This window comes from Rhinolophus sinicus, chromosome 8 (assembly GCF_057876585.1).
Source record: "Rhinolophus sinicus isolate RSI-liver-muscle chromosome 8, RSI-T2T, whole genome shotgun sequence".
NCBI classification, from domain to species: Eukaryota; Metazoa; Chordata; class Mammalia; order Chiroptera; family Rhinolophidae; genus Rhinolophus; species Rhinolophus sinicus.
In genome coordinates, this window is record NC_142508.1 from 51,833,505 (window position 1) to 51,849,717 (window position 16,213).

The 16,213-nt window shown below is 47.0% G+C and overlaps 1 protein-coding gene across 1 annotated transcript; it reads right to left on the reverse strand.

The window, feature by feature from the left end:
- Positions 1 to 7,888: 7,888 nt before the first annotated feature.
- On the reverse strand, positions 7,889 to 16,188 carry COX4I1 (cytochrome c oxidase subunit 4I1). Its single transcript, XM_019747116.3, has 5 exons — positions 16,049 to 16,188; positions 14,802 to 14,875; positions 9,851 to 10,018; positions 9,054 to 9,185; positions 7,889 to 8,144 (listed from the first exon to the last, which is right to left on the reverse strand). Exons 2-5 carry the CDS (start codon positions 14,872 to 14,874, stop codon positions 8,008 to 8,010), a joined length of 510 nt encoding a protein of 169 aa, XP_019602675.1. The 5' UTR covers position 14,875; positions 16,049 to 16,188; the 3' UTR covers positions 7,889 to 8,007.
- Between the last annotated feature and the right edge of the window lie 25 nt (positions 16,189 to 16,213).

The window sequence follows — 16,213 nt, forward strand, 5'->3', positions numbered from 1 at the left end:
GAATGAACACAGTGGTTTGAACCTGCACTTGAATCGCCTGGGGCAGATTTTAAACCTTACAGATGCACCAAGGGTAAAGTTCACACCTCAACGCCTTTACATACCATGTTTCCCCAAAAATAAGACCTAGCTGGACAATCAGCTCTAATGCGTCTTTTGGAGCAAAAACTAATATAAGAGCCGGTCTTATTTTACTATAACAGACCGGGTCTTATGTTAATTATATTATATAAGACCCGGTCTTATGTTGATTTTTGCTCCAAAAGATGCGTTAGAGCTGATTGTCTGGCTAGGTCTTATTTTCGGGGAAACAGTAGTTACCCAGGTGACCCTAATGTGCAGCCCGGACTGAGAAACACTGGAATGAAGCCTATGTCATTGTGAATTTCCTTGTAAAATGTCCGCCTGCCTCTTAACATGGCTCCTTAGTCAGGTGACCGCCCCTTCCGGGCATCCTGGGATGGAGGTGTTCCGGGATGTGTAGATTGCTGTATGGACAGGTCCTTTGTTTGGTGATTTTGCCCTGATCCTGTTGGGGCTTTGTCAGGACACCCTACATGTCCTGTTTTGAGTTTCTTTCAATAAGATACAAAAATACCACAGTTAGAGTTATTTTCTGCCACAGTAATAGGCAGAATTAATCAGCTACACGAAAACACTAAGGGTGCAGCGCTTTAGTGCTAAACTTGAGAATGTCCCAGGAAAACCAAGGCAAATCAGTCACCCTCATCCTCTGACCTGCCTCAGACTGGCAAATAATTGGAGCTGGGCCAGAGAAGGTACATTTTTGAGAGTGGCAGCCGGAGCATCCATCAGATTTTTAAAGGCGTCTGTAGTCCCCCCCAGGGTGACAGTCCTGCTTTCCATGCTTCTCCACAATGCAGGCCCTTGGGGTGCACTGGACTGAATCTGGCATTTGCACAATACCACTACGTTTTATGGAGGGAATAGGATACCTAATACCCATCACAAGACGAGATGTTGCCTGCAGGGCAGGGCAGGAAGGGATGGCTCAGGAAGGAACTGGTCAGACGGAGAGCAGTGGACATCTGAGTTTAGCTGGTTTTGTTGTTGACTGTTGGTGTTTGGTTTTGGGGGGAGGTGGCTGTTATAGTGCAAAAGATGAGGAAGTCATTTCAAAAGCATCTTAAGAGATTGATTCATTCCTAGAGTTTGGACTTGTTTCTTTATTTGATAAACATTTATTGAGCACAGGATTTGTACAAGGTGTTCAAGCAAAAATAGCAGCACAGTAGGCGTTGACTGGGCTCTGGCGCAGGCCAACTGGGATTCAAATCCCAGCTCTGCCTTTATTGGCTGTGTGGACTTTGGACAAGTCACTTAACCTTTCTGTGCTCCTGTCCTTTAACCTGTAAAATGGGGAGAATAACCTCACAGCTATAATGAGGCAATAACGTATGTAGGGCAGTAAGCCAGGGTTGGGACCTAGGCAGCCTGAGTTGGTGACAGTCCACTTAACCCTTCACCAGCCTATTTCAAAAATAAAGTCCTTGTGCACTTTGATTTAGGGTGCAGTGGTGCCAGAAGCTACTCTGTTTCCCGTAAATAAGACCTAGCTGGACAATCAGCTCTAATGCATCTTTTGGAGCAATAATTAATATAAGATCCGGTCTTATATTATATAAGACCCGGTATTATATTATATATTAGATTGTATTATATCATATCATATTTTATTATATGAGACCCGGTCTTATAGTAAAATAAGACAGGGCCTTGTATTAATTTTTGCTCCAAAAGACGCATTAGAGCTGATTGTCTGGCTTGGTCTTATTTTTGGGGAAACACAGTACTTGCAACTGGCTCTCAACAGGGTACATTTTTCTATACCTGTACACTAACTACGTTATGTTTTCAGGGTCTGTGTCAAGTCAGAGCCCATGGAAAGCATCCCTGGCAGTGACATGAAGTTTCCAGAATGTAGAGCTGGTGCCTGCAGCAGGACGTCCCCGTGAGCCAGAGGTTTCTGCAGGGCAGAGAAAAGGCAGCTGGAGAAGAGAAAATCATGGCAAATACCTGATGACTGATGGGTTTGGCCATCCACTCGCAGTCACCCTGTGAGTCCCCTGCCTGTGGGAGAAACGCTGCTACAAGTAGAGACACGTGAAGAGGAGGACGTATGAACAAATGTGCCATCCATGCCTCACCCTCTGGGATGCAGGAAGTTCCAGGACAAAGCCCCTGCTCGCTCTGCCCTGGTAGCGTTTTCTGGATGCCCGGCTCTACAAGCAGGATGGGTTAGGTCTCAGCGCACCCTCTGCTGTCCAGAACTGAGAATGCAGCCCACTGAAATAAGGAACTCTCCAAGACGCAGGTCCAACTGTACGATTTGAGATGCCTGCAAGCTGAAGAGAACCCTTTAAAAGCCTTCCGAGTCCCTGCTCTGGGGAGGGAACTCTGGTTGAGGGGGGATAAGTACACCATACCTCAAATGGGCAAAGGACCTAAAAAGACATTTTTCCAAAGATGATATACAGAAAGCCAACATGTACCTGAAAAGATGCTCAACATCACTAGTCATTAGGGAAACGCAAGTTAAAAATCACAGTAAGATATCGCCTCACACCTGCTAGAATGGCTCTTATCAAAACGATAAGAGATAACAAATGCAGGTGGGGACGTGAAGAAAAAGGAATTCTTGCGCACTGTTGGTGTGAAAGCAAATTAGTACAGCCACAATGGCAAACAGGATAGAGGAGCCTCAAAAAATTAAGAGCAGAGCTCCCATGTAACCCACATGCCTCGCTGGATAGAGTCAGTGAGTCAGTGTTGAACACACCTAAACGTCGCAGTAACAGTCCTGGTAACTTCTCACACCTAGGGAAAAACTGAAGTTCTGACGTGAAGTTGGGCGCAGTAAGGTAATGTTGGCATCAAGCTCTGAAGCCTTTCAAAGCTTTTTCCCCTTCAATACTAATAGCAAAGATAAATTAAAAATAAGTGTTCAACTTATTCCATTGTTCTTTTCAGAAAAAATGAACCATGCCTCCCATGGCGACACTCCCTTTCAGAGAGCACCCTGTGACACCTTGTGGGACCTGGGATACCTCAGGCTTCTCAAAGCCCCACCTGACAGCCTCTGAGCTGCACGGAAGGTCATGCAGACACTGCTCAACATCCCAGACTTTGCTGCAGGCTGCTCTCCACCTGTGCCTGGGCTCCTCGAAGAAATACGCTCAGGCGGATCCTGCATGCGTGAAAACAACTGAAAACCAACTCTGCGGCTGCTACAAAAGGAAGCGCCACTGCTGAGGTGAAGAAGCCTGCTGGGTGACACTCACAGGAAGTAAACAGCACACCGATAGGAAGCAGACAGGAAACGGAAACAGACAGGACACCTGACGCAGACAGGAAGAGCTCCTTTCTCCTCCAGCCGTCCAAGCTCCCTGAGGGCCCCTCGAGACAAAGGCCAAGCCAGCTGGCCAAGCTAAAATACAGTTTGCAGCATCCGAGGGCCAGCATCCATCAGCCAGGATGGAAGGGCAGGTTTGAAGCTGAGAGACAGTACCTTACCTGGCACAGTCCATCTCAGGCTACTCAGCAACCATACACAGCACTCTACACGTTTGAATGTCCACACAACATCAAAACAAGTCTACATCCCCTCCAAGTAAGATGCAAATATCCTGCATACAAACAAAGATGTTCTCACCCTCACCCCAAAACGAGGACTCACGAAGTACCAGTCATGGGAGACATCCCTGGGCTGTGCAAATCGCTGCTCAAATTCAGTCACGGTCCCATCTGAATATCTTGTTACCTAAAGGCTAAATTGTAAAATTAACTTCCAACAAATTTGTATAATATAGTAAGGGGAAAGGGAAGCCAGAAAGAAAAAATAGTCGATACGTACACAGGTACGCACACACAAAAACAAGGAAGAAAAGATGCACAGATGCTACAGCCCTCATTTGTGAGACTGGTCACGAAGCCCTAGTTCGTCAGGGGCTCGGGGTAGAGTGGACCGGGAAGTTATTGTTTAATAGGTGCAGAGTTTCAGGTTGGGATGATGAAAGTTCTGGAGATGGACAGTGATGATGGTTGCAAAACAATGTGAATGTTCTTAATCCCAGAGTTGCACACTTAAAAATGGTTGAAATTGTAAATTTTGTCGTGTATATTCTACCACCACACAAAAACAACATATACAAAAAGCATACACTGCATCCTATAAGACAGTATCCCATCTCTTGAGAGCATTATTATCCAACTGCCCACCACTGAGTGTTCAGAAGGCCCCTTCATGTAGGCCAGCTGCTTCTATGTGGTAAAACCAATGAGGTCGAGGGGTGTGAGCCCTGCCACATGCGCAAGTCCTGTGGTACCCTGTTGGGGCTCAGCATGGATTTTGACTGTTGGCAGATTAGGCACGTGACATCAGTAGCCACCTGGTCAGCTTGTGGGACAGAAGTCCCGTGTGGGGTCTATGCATAGCCTCCATCCCTGCCTTAATGGTGGCTGAGTCCACGGGCTCCACACCAAGGGACCACAGGGAGAGCCCAGCCAACCACAACTTCTGTTGACTGCTCTCGTTCCTGAGCATTGCTCACACTTGCCTGTTTCTTTGTCCTTCAATCTCATAACCTGAGATTTAAATAAGCTGGATGGGCGTTAACTCTATGACAGTATCTTCCTTGAAGCTCAAGTTCACTTTCCTGAACTTCTAGAAGGAGGTGTGGTTCTACAGTGTGGATCTGTCAGCCCAAGAGGGTCAGTGTCAAGACTGGGAGTGCCCCAGCCCCTTCGAACCTTCGGGAGGGCCCCAGCATTCACCTGCTGTTGGATTGGGAAACCCCTGCCAGCCTCATCAGGTGATCCAGCTGGGCCTCCTTCCCAGTGAAAACCGTGGCTACCATGGGGTCTCCGTTCTCTGGTCCATCAGCTGACCCTGCTTTCCCTCTTTGTCCTCTGCCACTGAAGCCGCTACCGTGCATCGCTGGTGGCCATGATGATTTGTACTTTGGGAATGGGTGGGTGGGGGGAGCTTTGTAGGAATAGCTCTTCACCAATTTTTCTGATAGATACTGTCAACAGGGTTTTTGGCTTTGCTATCTACTCAGTTTTTACGTGGGAATTCACAGAAATTGAAAAAGTTTGCCCCCACAGCCTTCATATTCCCAGACCCTACCGACGGGTCATCATCATTTCTACCGTTGTATTCAACCTGTGTTTGTGTGGATTTGCCTCCATGGTTTCCAGCTCCCTGGCTCTCTCTTCCTTCTTACGTCTCTCCCCGTTCCTCCTGAGCTCAATTTTCTTCTTCCAGGACAATGTCCTTCAGCACTTCTCTCCGCAAAGACCTGTAATAAATGCTCTTAATCTTCGCCTGTAAATGTCTTCCTTTTTTTCCCCTGCTCTCAGTTAGTAGTTTCATTGATTACATCATTCTAGACGAAACTATCCTTCCACTGCCTTCTGGCTTCTAGGGTTACATTTCCTAAGTCTGCTGTTGTCTGTTCCTTTGTAGATAATGATTTTAGTGAGCACTATGTGAAAGGCAAAAGTAAGAATAGTAAAAAGGGACAATGCGCATTTTAAGCGGCAAGCTCAGCAAGCATTAGGCAGGCAGCAGCCAGGCAGGGGCTCCGGAATGGCCCCAGATACAGACATAATACCTGGGCCAGTCAGGGGCCAGGGGGTCAAGGTCGGCTCCTGGAGGCACAAGGACGCTTCTGGCCACCAGGGAGTGAAGCTGGGGGCTACTGCAACAGGCCTTCTTGGTGTTTCTCAAAGTCCTGCCCCAACTTCATGTCACAAAAAGAGCCACAATATTCTCCCTGAACCCCCTGGGAGGGGGAGCCTAGGGGCTAAATGAGCAGCAAAACCCTCCCTCAAATAGAGCTCAGCCCGCCCTCACTCCGGAGCTAGCCCCCACGCTCGGGCATCTGCCCTCTCCACCCTCACCCCCACATCCTTCTGCCCCCTCAGTGGTCTGGATCAGACCCAAGCACCACTGATGTCTCTTAATTCCTTGAACAAGCTCTGTCCTGCCTCAGGGCTTGTTTGCTGTCCAGTATGGAACTGTTTCCACCTGCCTCCCCCTCCTTCACTCAGGTTTTGGCACGAGTGGTTCCTTCTCATTCTCCAAGTCTCAGCTCACATGTGTGTCACCTCCTCAGGGAGGCCTCTCCCCAACGACCTCAAAATGTTCCCACGCCCACCCAAGCTCCCTCTCCACCAGCTACGAGGAGCCCTGTTAAATCTTCTCATTATTTTGTCCATTGTTTTACTTGTCCTCCCCAAGCATGAGGGCCCTGAGGGTCATGTTCACCATTATATCCCCCAAGACATGTAGACAGTCAATAAATGGCCAATTAGACCCCCAGCTTAAGGAGGGGGGTTGAATCTAGCATTAACTCTGCTTCCTCCCAAACTCCCACTAAAATGGCAGTAAACATCTTTTTTGACGCCTGAACTCCCAAGGACATAGAGGACGGAAGAGAACATGACAGGCACATTTTGGAACCTGAAACTGATGTCCAAGTGGCAACCCTCTTACAAGTCCGAGAGCAGGCTCCCGCGTGGTAAGGGGAAGGCCCTGGAGAGTCTGATGACTCCATGGGAAGTCCTAGGCTCAGGGCCATCGCGTTTGAAGCTATTCCAGGGGAGACGCAGTTTGGGGATCAGAGGCACCTTCAACACAATCTCCACCACTCACTCTGGCCCTCAGGTAGAGCCCTCAGTCTCCAGCCCATTCGGTTCTAACACTTAACCCACAGTAAGAACCCCTTCTTCTCGGGGTTGTTCTGAAATAGTGGGTGGTGGGAGTGCCTGGCCCATGGTCATTTTAGAGCCAGGTGGTGGGCCAGGGTGACCTTGGGCCAGGTCAGGCACCTCAGCTCCACCACAGGAGCCCACACTGAGGAGCTGAAAAGGGCATCACCCAGCAGGAGGCCCAAGCTTTGCAGCTGAAGCCCCCCAAAGCCACTGGCCCTCACAGCCAGACTCCCATGCCCCGCAGGTCCCAGCATTTCCTCTTCCCCACCAGGCAGGGAAGTCAGCTGGCCCTTTGAGAACAAGGGATCAGGGACATTTCTAAAGCAGCGGGAGGGACACTACAATCAGGGGCTATATTTAACCTCATCTTAACTTTAAACGGGTAAATACATAAGGCCCCCCTCTTACGATTTTCCCCTTGTCAGGCTCTAGGGGCCAACTTCCCTTCCTACTGACAGCTGGGCTTCTCCAGGGCCACCACCCACCCTCGCCTCCTTCCTACACCAGTGCTGCTGGGAGACCCCTTTGCACCAGCATCTGACTCTCACTATGCAGGCTTTGTGTTCTAGGATTTGTTCTGCTTCTTCCTGCAGGGTCTCCAGGGATCAAGGAAGGGAACTGATGCTAGAAGGGATTAGAACAGCGGGACCGTGAGATGATGGCCCTACAGAGAGCTTGCCAAAGGACAGGAGAAAGCATCTTAAATAACTGCCTGACCTGGCACTGGCTTGCTGTAGCTTTTTAGATCAAAGGCTGAGTAGCCAGGGCACTGAGCAGGCCATAAGCAGGCCCAGGGAAATGAGCCCATCGCTGAAACCTCCTGCCCTCCCCAGGCTCAGTCTACCCACTCCAACCAACATGGACAGTTTCAAGGCGGGAGGGCTAGTCCCCGAATAAGAGTGACCATGGTGACTTCAGATGGTCTGGCTACTATGAAGGGACTTTACTCACAAGAATATCCCCATAACCTAAAATAGCTCACATCAGGACTCTATATTTTTGGTTTTTTATCATGTCCTTGTATACAATTCATTTTATTTTTGTCATTTCATTTATACTCAAAGTATATTTACTTCAGACACCTGGGAGACAGCCACTGTTACAAATAAGACACGTTCATTTAGTTATCACCAAGGAAACGATCACAGGATTTCACGTAAACTGCTCCTTTATTAGCATTGGAACTGCAAAATAACGGTTTCCAGTAAATATGCTGAACTGCCGGAAACAACAGCACAAGGTGAGGTTCCGAGCTGCGAACGGCGGCTCTCATTTCTTCCATTCGTTCCTGTCGTAGTCCCACTTGGCCGAGAAGCCCTGGATGGGGCTCACCTTCATGTCCAGCATCCTCTTGGTCTGCATGGCTACCCACTCCTCCTCGAAGGTGTGCGGGATGGGGCCGTACACTACAGTCCAAAACAAGCGCGTGAGGCCACGCTGCCTGGACTAGCCGTTTCTCAGCCAACACACTGTCTGGGTTAGGTCTTCCCCAACACACGGGCCCCCGGGTCAGTGAGGTCACCTGCCACTCAACACCAAGGGACACGCACTGGGTTTGAATTCTGGGCACCAACAACTCTTCACGGTTCCAACCACACGATTCCTTTGTTTGTAAGTTGGCGATGAAATACTTCAGCTAAAATCAGAACGCCTTCTCTATATGACACAGATAATAGGGTCTACAGGCAAGCATAGAGCAGTCAAAGGTGACTTTGGAGACGAGCAGAGACGGGTCTGCTATTAAGCCACGTCCACACTCCAACCACAACAGGGACCTACTCAGAATGGGAAAATACCTATTCTGCCTGGACAGAAAGAACCCGGCAGAGGCAGCACCCACACTGAGCAGAAACCGTTAGGTCCGAAGATCCAGAATAGAATGCTGGTTATTGAGACGTTGTCCCCGAACAATTGAAATAGCCCTTCAATGAGTAAGAGTTCCCATCTCTCTGATCGAACCTTCACTACACCTTCTGAGAACTGACTAGGTGAGCAGACTGATGTCTACTGAAAATGTGAAATGTACAAAGTAGGTAAGTAGTTCTCTACCAAGCAGGTAGGGCCCACCCACCAGGAATAAAGGAGACTGTGGCTTAGACAACTTCCGTTCACGTGAGCCAGTTTCACACACCTGTCAACAATCCTGGGATGGACCCAGAATGGAGGTCCCTGTCTTGTGTGAAGGGCACCCCACAACCCACTCCTGGGCACTGAAAGATGGAGCTGTGCTGGCTAAATCCACGTCTCGTGTGACTGAGGGCTTTTCACCCGAGAGCCAATCCAGGCAAATGATCCCTTCTGGCCTCTCTACTCACCGAAGCGTTTCTCCCACATCAGAACAAGAGCAGTGAAGCCGATGAAGAACATGGCAGTGCCCACAATCGTCTTCCATTCGTTCGTGCTCCTGTTCATTTCAGCAAAGCTCTCATTGAACTTAATGCGATACACTGGGAGCAGAAAGAACAGCCGTTTGCAGGCAGAATGACTATGGGGACCAGCCACTCTGTCGGCTGCATCATTTCTCCACACACCACCACAGGAAAACATGAACAAGGAGTTGAGGAATACGACAGAGGCCTGAGACCATAACATGCTCAGGCACGTCTGCGCACACATGCGCATATAAGGGGTGAAGGAGGGAAAAAAATGCATGGAGTTTGCCTGGGGTAAAAAAAAAAAAAACAAAAAAATAAAAACTGCAATTTTTTCTTCTCTAGATTAGTGCAAGGGTCGATTTAATCGCATTATTTTCATGCCCGCCCTACCTCACCATGTTTTGCTGATCTTCCGTCGATAATTTACAGTAAACCCCGCCCCACCCAGCAGAGGCACTGAGATGCGGCACCCACATACTACACACTCGACTGACCCCCCCACTCGACCGCTCTGCATCCGTGTTCAAGCTCCTCCTCAGGGCCTGGCACCCCATAAGCACAAAGGAGCCTGGGCAGAGGTCCACCAGCAGGCAGAGCACAGAAAGTGGGCCGTGGAGCGGCCCGATGGAAAAACAACACATGGACCTTCCGTGCACGCTGGTCTCTGGGCAGCAGCCCAGCACTGAGCAGTAAAAACTCTCTCCCACAACGTGCCTGTACTTCCCTTCAATACTCACATTCCACTTTTTCATCGATGGAGAGGCTGCTCCAGGGGCTCTTCTCCTTCTCCTTCAAGGCCTGCTGGCTGGCGGAAAGGGTCTTGACATGAGCCACATCAGGCAAGGGGTAGTCACGCCGGTCAACGTAACTCGGGAGAGCATAGTCTTCACTCTTCACAACGCTCCCTAAAAACACACGGGGTAAATACTGGAACACTCACACAGGTTCAGAGCTATGCAAACAAGGTGGGACTTCTAAAAACGGAAATAAGCGGGTGCACGCACTCCCGGAAAACCTCAGTCGTTGCAGGAGGCCGCAGCCCGTTTCCCACAGCTGAAGGCCTATCACGGTGAGCAGGGAGCAGGCTTGTTCTGCGTGGCCCAGACAGCAGAACGAGGATAGCAGGGAGGTAGTTTACAGCAGCGCTTGGCATCATGGCAAAACAGCAGCCTGCCAGGAGCACTACTCACGGAGGCAGCACCTTCCGCAACTAACAGTATTCAAGCCGAGGTCAGACAAGGGCTCCAGGGAGCCCCTGCCCTGGACGGAGACTGAACTAAACAAAGGCCCTTCGGCACGTGACTCAAACTCATGAGGAAGAACAAAAACAATAAAAACTCCTAAAAGAAAAAAGGGTTCAAAGTTCAGCAACAAAGACATGTAAAGATGGTTACTGCAGCACTGTTTAATATAGCAAAAAAAAATAACACCCCATAATAGCCTGTGTCTACTAGAGAGGATGGAGTCAGCTAGCTCCTTAGAAACGTGGATCGTGGAGCCATTCGCTCATCTGTTCAGCAAACATTTACCTGGCACCTGCTATATGCTAAGTGTGGGATTATCAGTGAGCAGAGCGGAGTCCTACCTACTGGTGACTACATGCTAGTAAGTGGGAGACAACACAATAGACGCATGAATTACAAGCATGTTAAGACATGAGCACTCTGGAAAAAAAGAAAAAGAGCAGAAAAGAGAATTGGGGGTGGGGTGGGGGGAGAAACAAGTTATAACAGAAACGAGGACGAGGAGGCAGATCCACGTGCTCAAAATGGAAAGACAATCGTACACTCACCAAGTCACAGAACAGTATCAGGGTTTTGTTTTTCTTTTTTAAAATGTAAATCAGGTCTATATACTCACATGGATATGTAACTAAAGACACAAAACTGGCAAAGTAAACTCAAGTTGTTATCAGGGAAAGAGAAGAGGACAAATGGGGATTTTTGCTCAAATAGAAATTTTCAGTTCCTTAAGATGAACGTGTACTTATGTATTACTCAAGTAAAGAGAAAAAAGTTCAAACAGAAAAGAAAGGAATACTTTAATTTTTACTTAGGGTTTTCCCTTTGCTAAAAGCTGTTATTTCAATTCTATCCAACATCTGCAAGAAAACTTTGTGTTCCAAATTGGTCTAGAAGCATGAAGTCCTGCAAAAATGCTTCACCTCCATTAGCTTAGTCCCAACGGTTGAAATCTCACAAATCATGTTAACAATAGTGAAATAAAACACTAGCCTTAAGCAAAGTAGTATAATTTCTCTAAACACTTATCTTTGCCATGCAAATGACGAACGCACTTAGATATTTATACTCGACCTTAACACAAAAAGATTTGCGGTGAAAATGAATAGAATTACTTTCCAATTTTACAATTCTAAGTTTATTAAAATAATTAGTGAACTGAAAATACTGGTTGTACATTAGCACTCAGCTTACACATGAATTATTAAAAAGGAAATTGGGGTGATGAGAAAGATCTAAAATCGTGGTGATAATGGTACAGCTCAGTGAAAAAAAACCACTGAAGTGTACACTTTAAAAGGATGAATGTCATGTGACTTTCATCTCGATAAACTATTATAAAGATGTACTCATGAGTCATAACATTTTGGTCAACGCTGGACTACATATTCAACAGTGGTCCCACAAGATTATGGAACTGAAAACTTCCTAATGGCTAGTGATGTCAGAGCCGTCTAACTTTGCACACAACGCATTACACAATGCACTATTCAAATGTTTGTGGTGGCACAGTCGTATAAAGTATAGCACAAACAATTATGTGCAGTACATAATGCTTGATAGTAATAAATGACTATCTTACTGGTTTATATATTCACTATACTTTTTATTGTTATTTTGGAGTGTACTCTTTCTACTTACAGAAAAAAAGTTTGCTGTAAAATAGTATTGCTGTGCCAGCAGCAGCCTCATATGTCCCGTGTTTACTCCGGTCTCCTGATGGAATTTTCTGTTGTGTTTGATTTAATCTCTTGCTGTTTTGTGCAGTAACATGCAGTACAGGCTTGTAGCCTAGAAGCAGCAAGCTATACCACAGAGCCTAGATGTGACCTAGGCTATACCATCCAGGTGTGTGTTAAGTGCACTCTATGTTTGCCAGAATGTATCCCAGTCATTAAGTGGTGCATGACTGCAAATGCTAACAACCTTGGAGCACTCTAAGCATAAAATTGCATTTTCTAGAACAAGAACGGCCAATTCATGATCTCGGGGCTGCCAGATTCTTCAGCACTTTGGGCCTTCTCTCCCAGCAAATGGGAGAGGGAATGCAAAGGTTAACATCCCAAACATTCCCTTTAAAAAGAGAGTAAGCAAAGATTTTGCATTCTAGTGAAAGTTTTGTCATTTCTATCCTTACCTGGATGGATTTTTGGCTGAGCCTCTGCTGAGGAAATCTGGTGAATTTGAGCTCCCCTGGCCATCAGATGTCTTACTACACAAATACCCAAATTGACACTGGCAGATACCAACGGCACTCCATATTGCGTTACTATTTTATGTGGAGAACCGGTTCATGTATTCATGTATGACTTTTATAATTAAAGGATAAAAATTAAAGGACAAAACTTGTCTAATAGACTGTAGTTTTCTCCATCTGCCCACTGTGTGCTGGAGATGCAGCCATGAATGAGACACGCAAGGCCCCTGGCCTCAGAACGCTTGCACTCTAGAGGAAGAGACACATAATACTCAAATATACACGCAAAACCACAGTATGGCAGTGCTGTAAGAAAACACAAAGCAGGGTGATGTAGGACGGAGTATCTTTAGCACAAGTGGCCAGAAAAGGCTATTCTAACCGGCCTGATATATATATGAGGAACAAAATACTGTACTACTGGGGGCTGGGACCGTAAACAAACGGGGAGGGCCGGTTGGGCTGTTTGCCTTTTTTGAGTATGATGTGATGAGATCAGAAAGGCCAACTGTAGCTCTTACTCTAGGCATGAGACGCCACTGGTGGGTTGCAAGAAAGGACTTGATCTTACTTCCTCCATCAAAAACAATACCTCAGAGTAAGTCAGGGCCTGAATCTCTACAAGGAGATAGAAGTTGGCTTCTTATAAAAGAGCAGAATGAACAAAGGAACAGAAAGGAACTTTGGGGGTGATGGAGATGTGGTATGTTCTGACGGGAGTGGTCGTTACACACTGTGTGAGTTCATCAAAATCCATAGAACATTACACATAGAAAAATAAGTTTTACTTTCTGTAAATTATACCTCAAGCAAACTAAACTAAAACAGAAAGCTAAGCATATATATCAGCAAAGCCAAAATGGAAACAAATGTAATCTTTGCCTTAAGTGATTACCTAGGCTTTTAATGAAGGAGGGTTTCTTTTCATATGTATTAAACAAAGAATTTTTCTTTATTATTTACTCATTTAAATAACAGATATTTCAATAACGCTCCTTCAAAAATGATCTGTTTTAGAGTGTGTGTCCATAGTGTTATCCTGGGCAATAAAGAATATAGAGAAATTTAAGACAGCAGTATCACCAAATAAAGGACACAATTTCAAGGAAAAATTCACACATAAAGCAGTTCAGAAAATAGCAGTTACTTGTTATTGAGCCCCTGGATACATAAACCTTGCTTCCAACTTGCACTTGACCCCTCAAAAACACACCTTGCCATGCTGCTTCGCATTTTGTCCTTTTGGTTACTTCCCCTCTGCCTAGAATGTCATTCCCCTCTTGAATGTGAGGTTAAACCTAGTCCTTCAGCAAAGCAAAGCCTCTCCTCCAGAAGCCTCCCCTGAACCCCACGCCAGGCTACATGCTTCTCCTCAGGGACCATCTGCTACTAAAACACTATCTTCATGTATCTATCCCTCTCCAGTTTGCAAATATCCTTATGGAAAGATTCCATATCTCAGTTTTTATTCTCAGTGCCTGACAGTGTCTGATACAAAGACGTTTGACAAATGCAAAACTAAACTTGCTATGCGCCAGGCACTGAACTAAGCTCTTTACACATACCGTATTTCCCTGAAAGTAAGACCTACCCCAAAAATAAGCACCAGTTAAGATCGTCAGCCAGATGGATTATATGACGATGTTCCAGAAGATGGCATGACTGTATTTGAACAAATGTAGATTGTTGTACATGAAAAAATAAGACATCCCCTGAAAACATGCCCTAAATGCGTCTTTTGGAGCAAAAATTAATGTTAAGACCCGGTCTTATTTTCGGGGAAATATGGTATTTCAGATAAGAAAACTGATTCCTGAACTTAAATAGCTAGTCCAAGACAGAAATGAGATTAAACCCAATTCAAGCCAGGAAGTCCACACTCTTTTCCTTCCATTGCCCCAATAATGTAAATGGTATTGAAGGTTATGTGGTTAGGAATTTTGGGGGTGGGGGAGAATCACTAAAGTCAGGTAGAGCAGATCTCTTGAAAGGGATTAAACTTGAACTTGAAAAAAATGGGAAAGGGAGAAAATATCAATATAAGCAAAGATGTAGACTGGTATTCAATATGATTCATAAACAATCTAGAACTACGCCCTATTAAAATATTTATCCCTCTCCTAAGGTCCCTCAATGGCAAGATCAGAATCTTAGACATCTGCATTTGAAACTCCAGCCCAGGGCCTACACATAGCGGGAGCAAAATGAAATTAGCTCAGCCTATTTAAAAGTAAGAAAATTTACACTTACCGTGCGCTCGCACACACACTGAGGTGGAAATTGCTCGCTTGCCAATTAGGCTAAATACTCTGGTAGCCAACATTCTGAAAGATAAAAATGTACTTCTCTATGAATAAGGGCAAACGTGTATTAGGAACGATTCTTCTTTTGTCCCAGTGCATTTTGGAAATCAATACAATTCTTTCGTTTTCTTCTCCCCAATATAAATGATCCATTCATTACTGACTGAAATCACAAAAATAACCTAGTATGACTTTTTTCTTAGTAGTTAGCACGGAACTTCATTATAAACCAAGTGCCAAAATATGTACACATTTCAGGCAATTAGCAGAAAATTAGCTTTCTTAAAAAAAGGAAAAAGCAGAGAAAAATTTAATAAGGAGGCTGAAAAAGTTAAAAACGGTAAAGCACTGTGCTGCCATGATGGGCTCATTGTTTGGAGGCAAAAGGTAACAACTCACAGGAACTGTGGCGTGCACTGCATTCTACTATTCGCTTAAAAACCTAATGTTTAATCAATGCCTATCACAGGAATGGGAAATCAGGGAGAAACGCTGCAAATACGGCCCTGGTCCAATTCCAATCACAGCGGACAACAGATGACCTGGATGACCCACGTCTCTCTTGGGTCCTTCCTGATTCAGACTTATCTCCCCTACCGATCCCTCCTTTAAAACTGAACCTTCCAGGGGACAGTTGATGAGGATGATTCCTAACGATTTAGAAAATACCCCAAACAGGGCAGAATAAACAGAAGGATGACGTCAGAGCTGAACTCGGAGCGGTCTCGCGTTTCTCCCCCGGCCTGGCCCGCGGGCGCGGAAGCAGAGCGCCTCTCCTCGAGCCCCGTTAGACCCGGGAAGGTCGCACTGGCACCGATTAAAGGGATCAGGGCCGAGGCTGCAAAGAAGGCCCCGAGGCCGCCTCCCCGAAGCCCAGCAAAGCGCCCTGTCCCTTGGGCCCGCGCCCTTCGCCAGCGGGCGCTCCAAGGTCAGAACCCGAAGCCAGCCCGCGGGCAGGACAGGAGGTGCCGGGTGGGATGCATCCGGGCGGGATGCTTCTGGGTGACACATAGGCCACAACCCAGCGGCCCCCGAGTCGGAAGCCCCCGCACACCGGCCTCAATGTCACCGGGCTCGGAGACCCAACCGCCGCTTCCTGCTGGCTCCAGGCCGCGGGCACTCAGGCCCGATGGCTCCCGGCCCACGACCCACCCCGGCCTCCCGAGTGCGTGGGCCAGTCGCCACCTGCTTCACCTGCCGTCGCCGCCGCTACCGCCCAGCAGCCGCCCGTTATGCTCCCACCGCGACCGCCCTCTACGCCCGGCAGCTCGCGACCGGAAGAGAGAGAGGCTCTGCCGCGGGGCACGACGGGATCAAGGAAGACTCCACCCTGCGCCGGGCCGCGCCGGAGGTCACTGG

What these genes read in the sequence shown, in the direction of transcription:
- COX4I1 (XM_019747116.3), bottom strand. Translation starts at nt 14,874, where the DNA reads ATGTTGGCTACCAGAGTATTTAGCCTAATTGGCAAGCGAGCAATTTCC. An exon ending in AGTGTGTGTGCGAGCGCACG is followed by an intron (nt 10,019 to 14,801) that starts GTAAGTGTAAAT and finishes GTGTGTTTTTAG; the next exon opens with GGAGCGTTGTGAAGAGTGAA. An exon ending in CATCGATGAAAAAGTGGAAT is followed by an intron (nt 9,186 to 9,850) that starts GTGAGTATTGAA and finishes TTCTGCTCCCAG; the next exon opens with TGTATCGCATTAAGTTCAAT.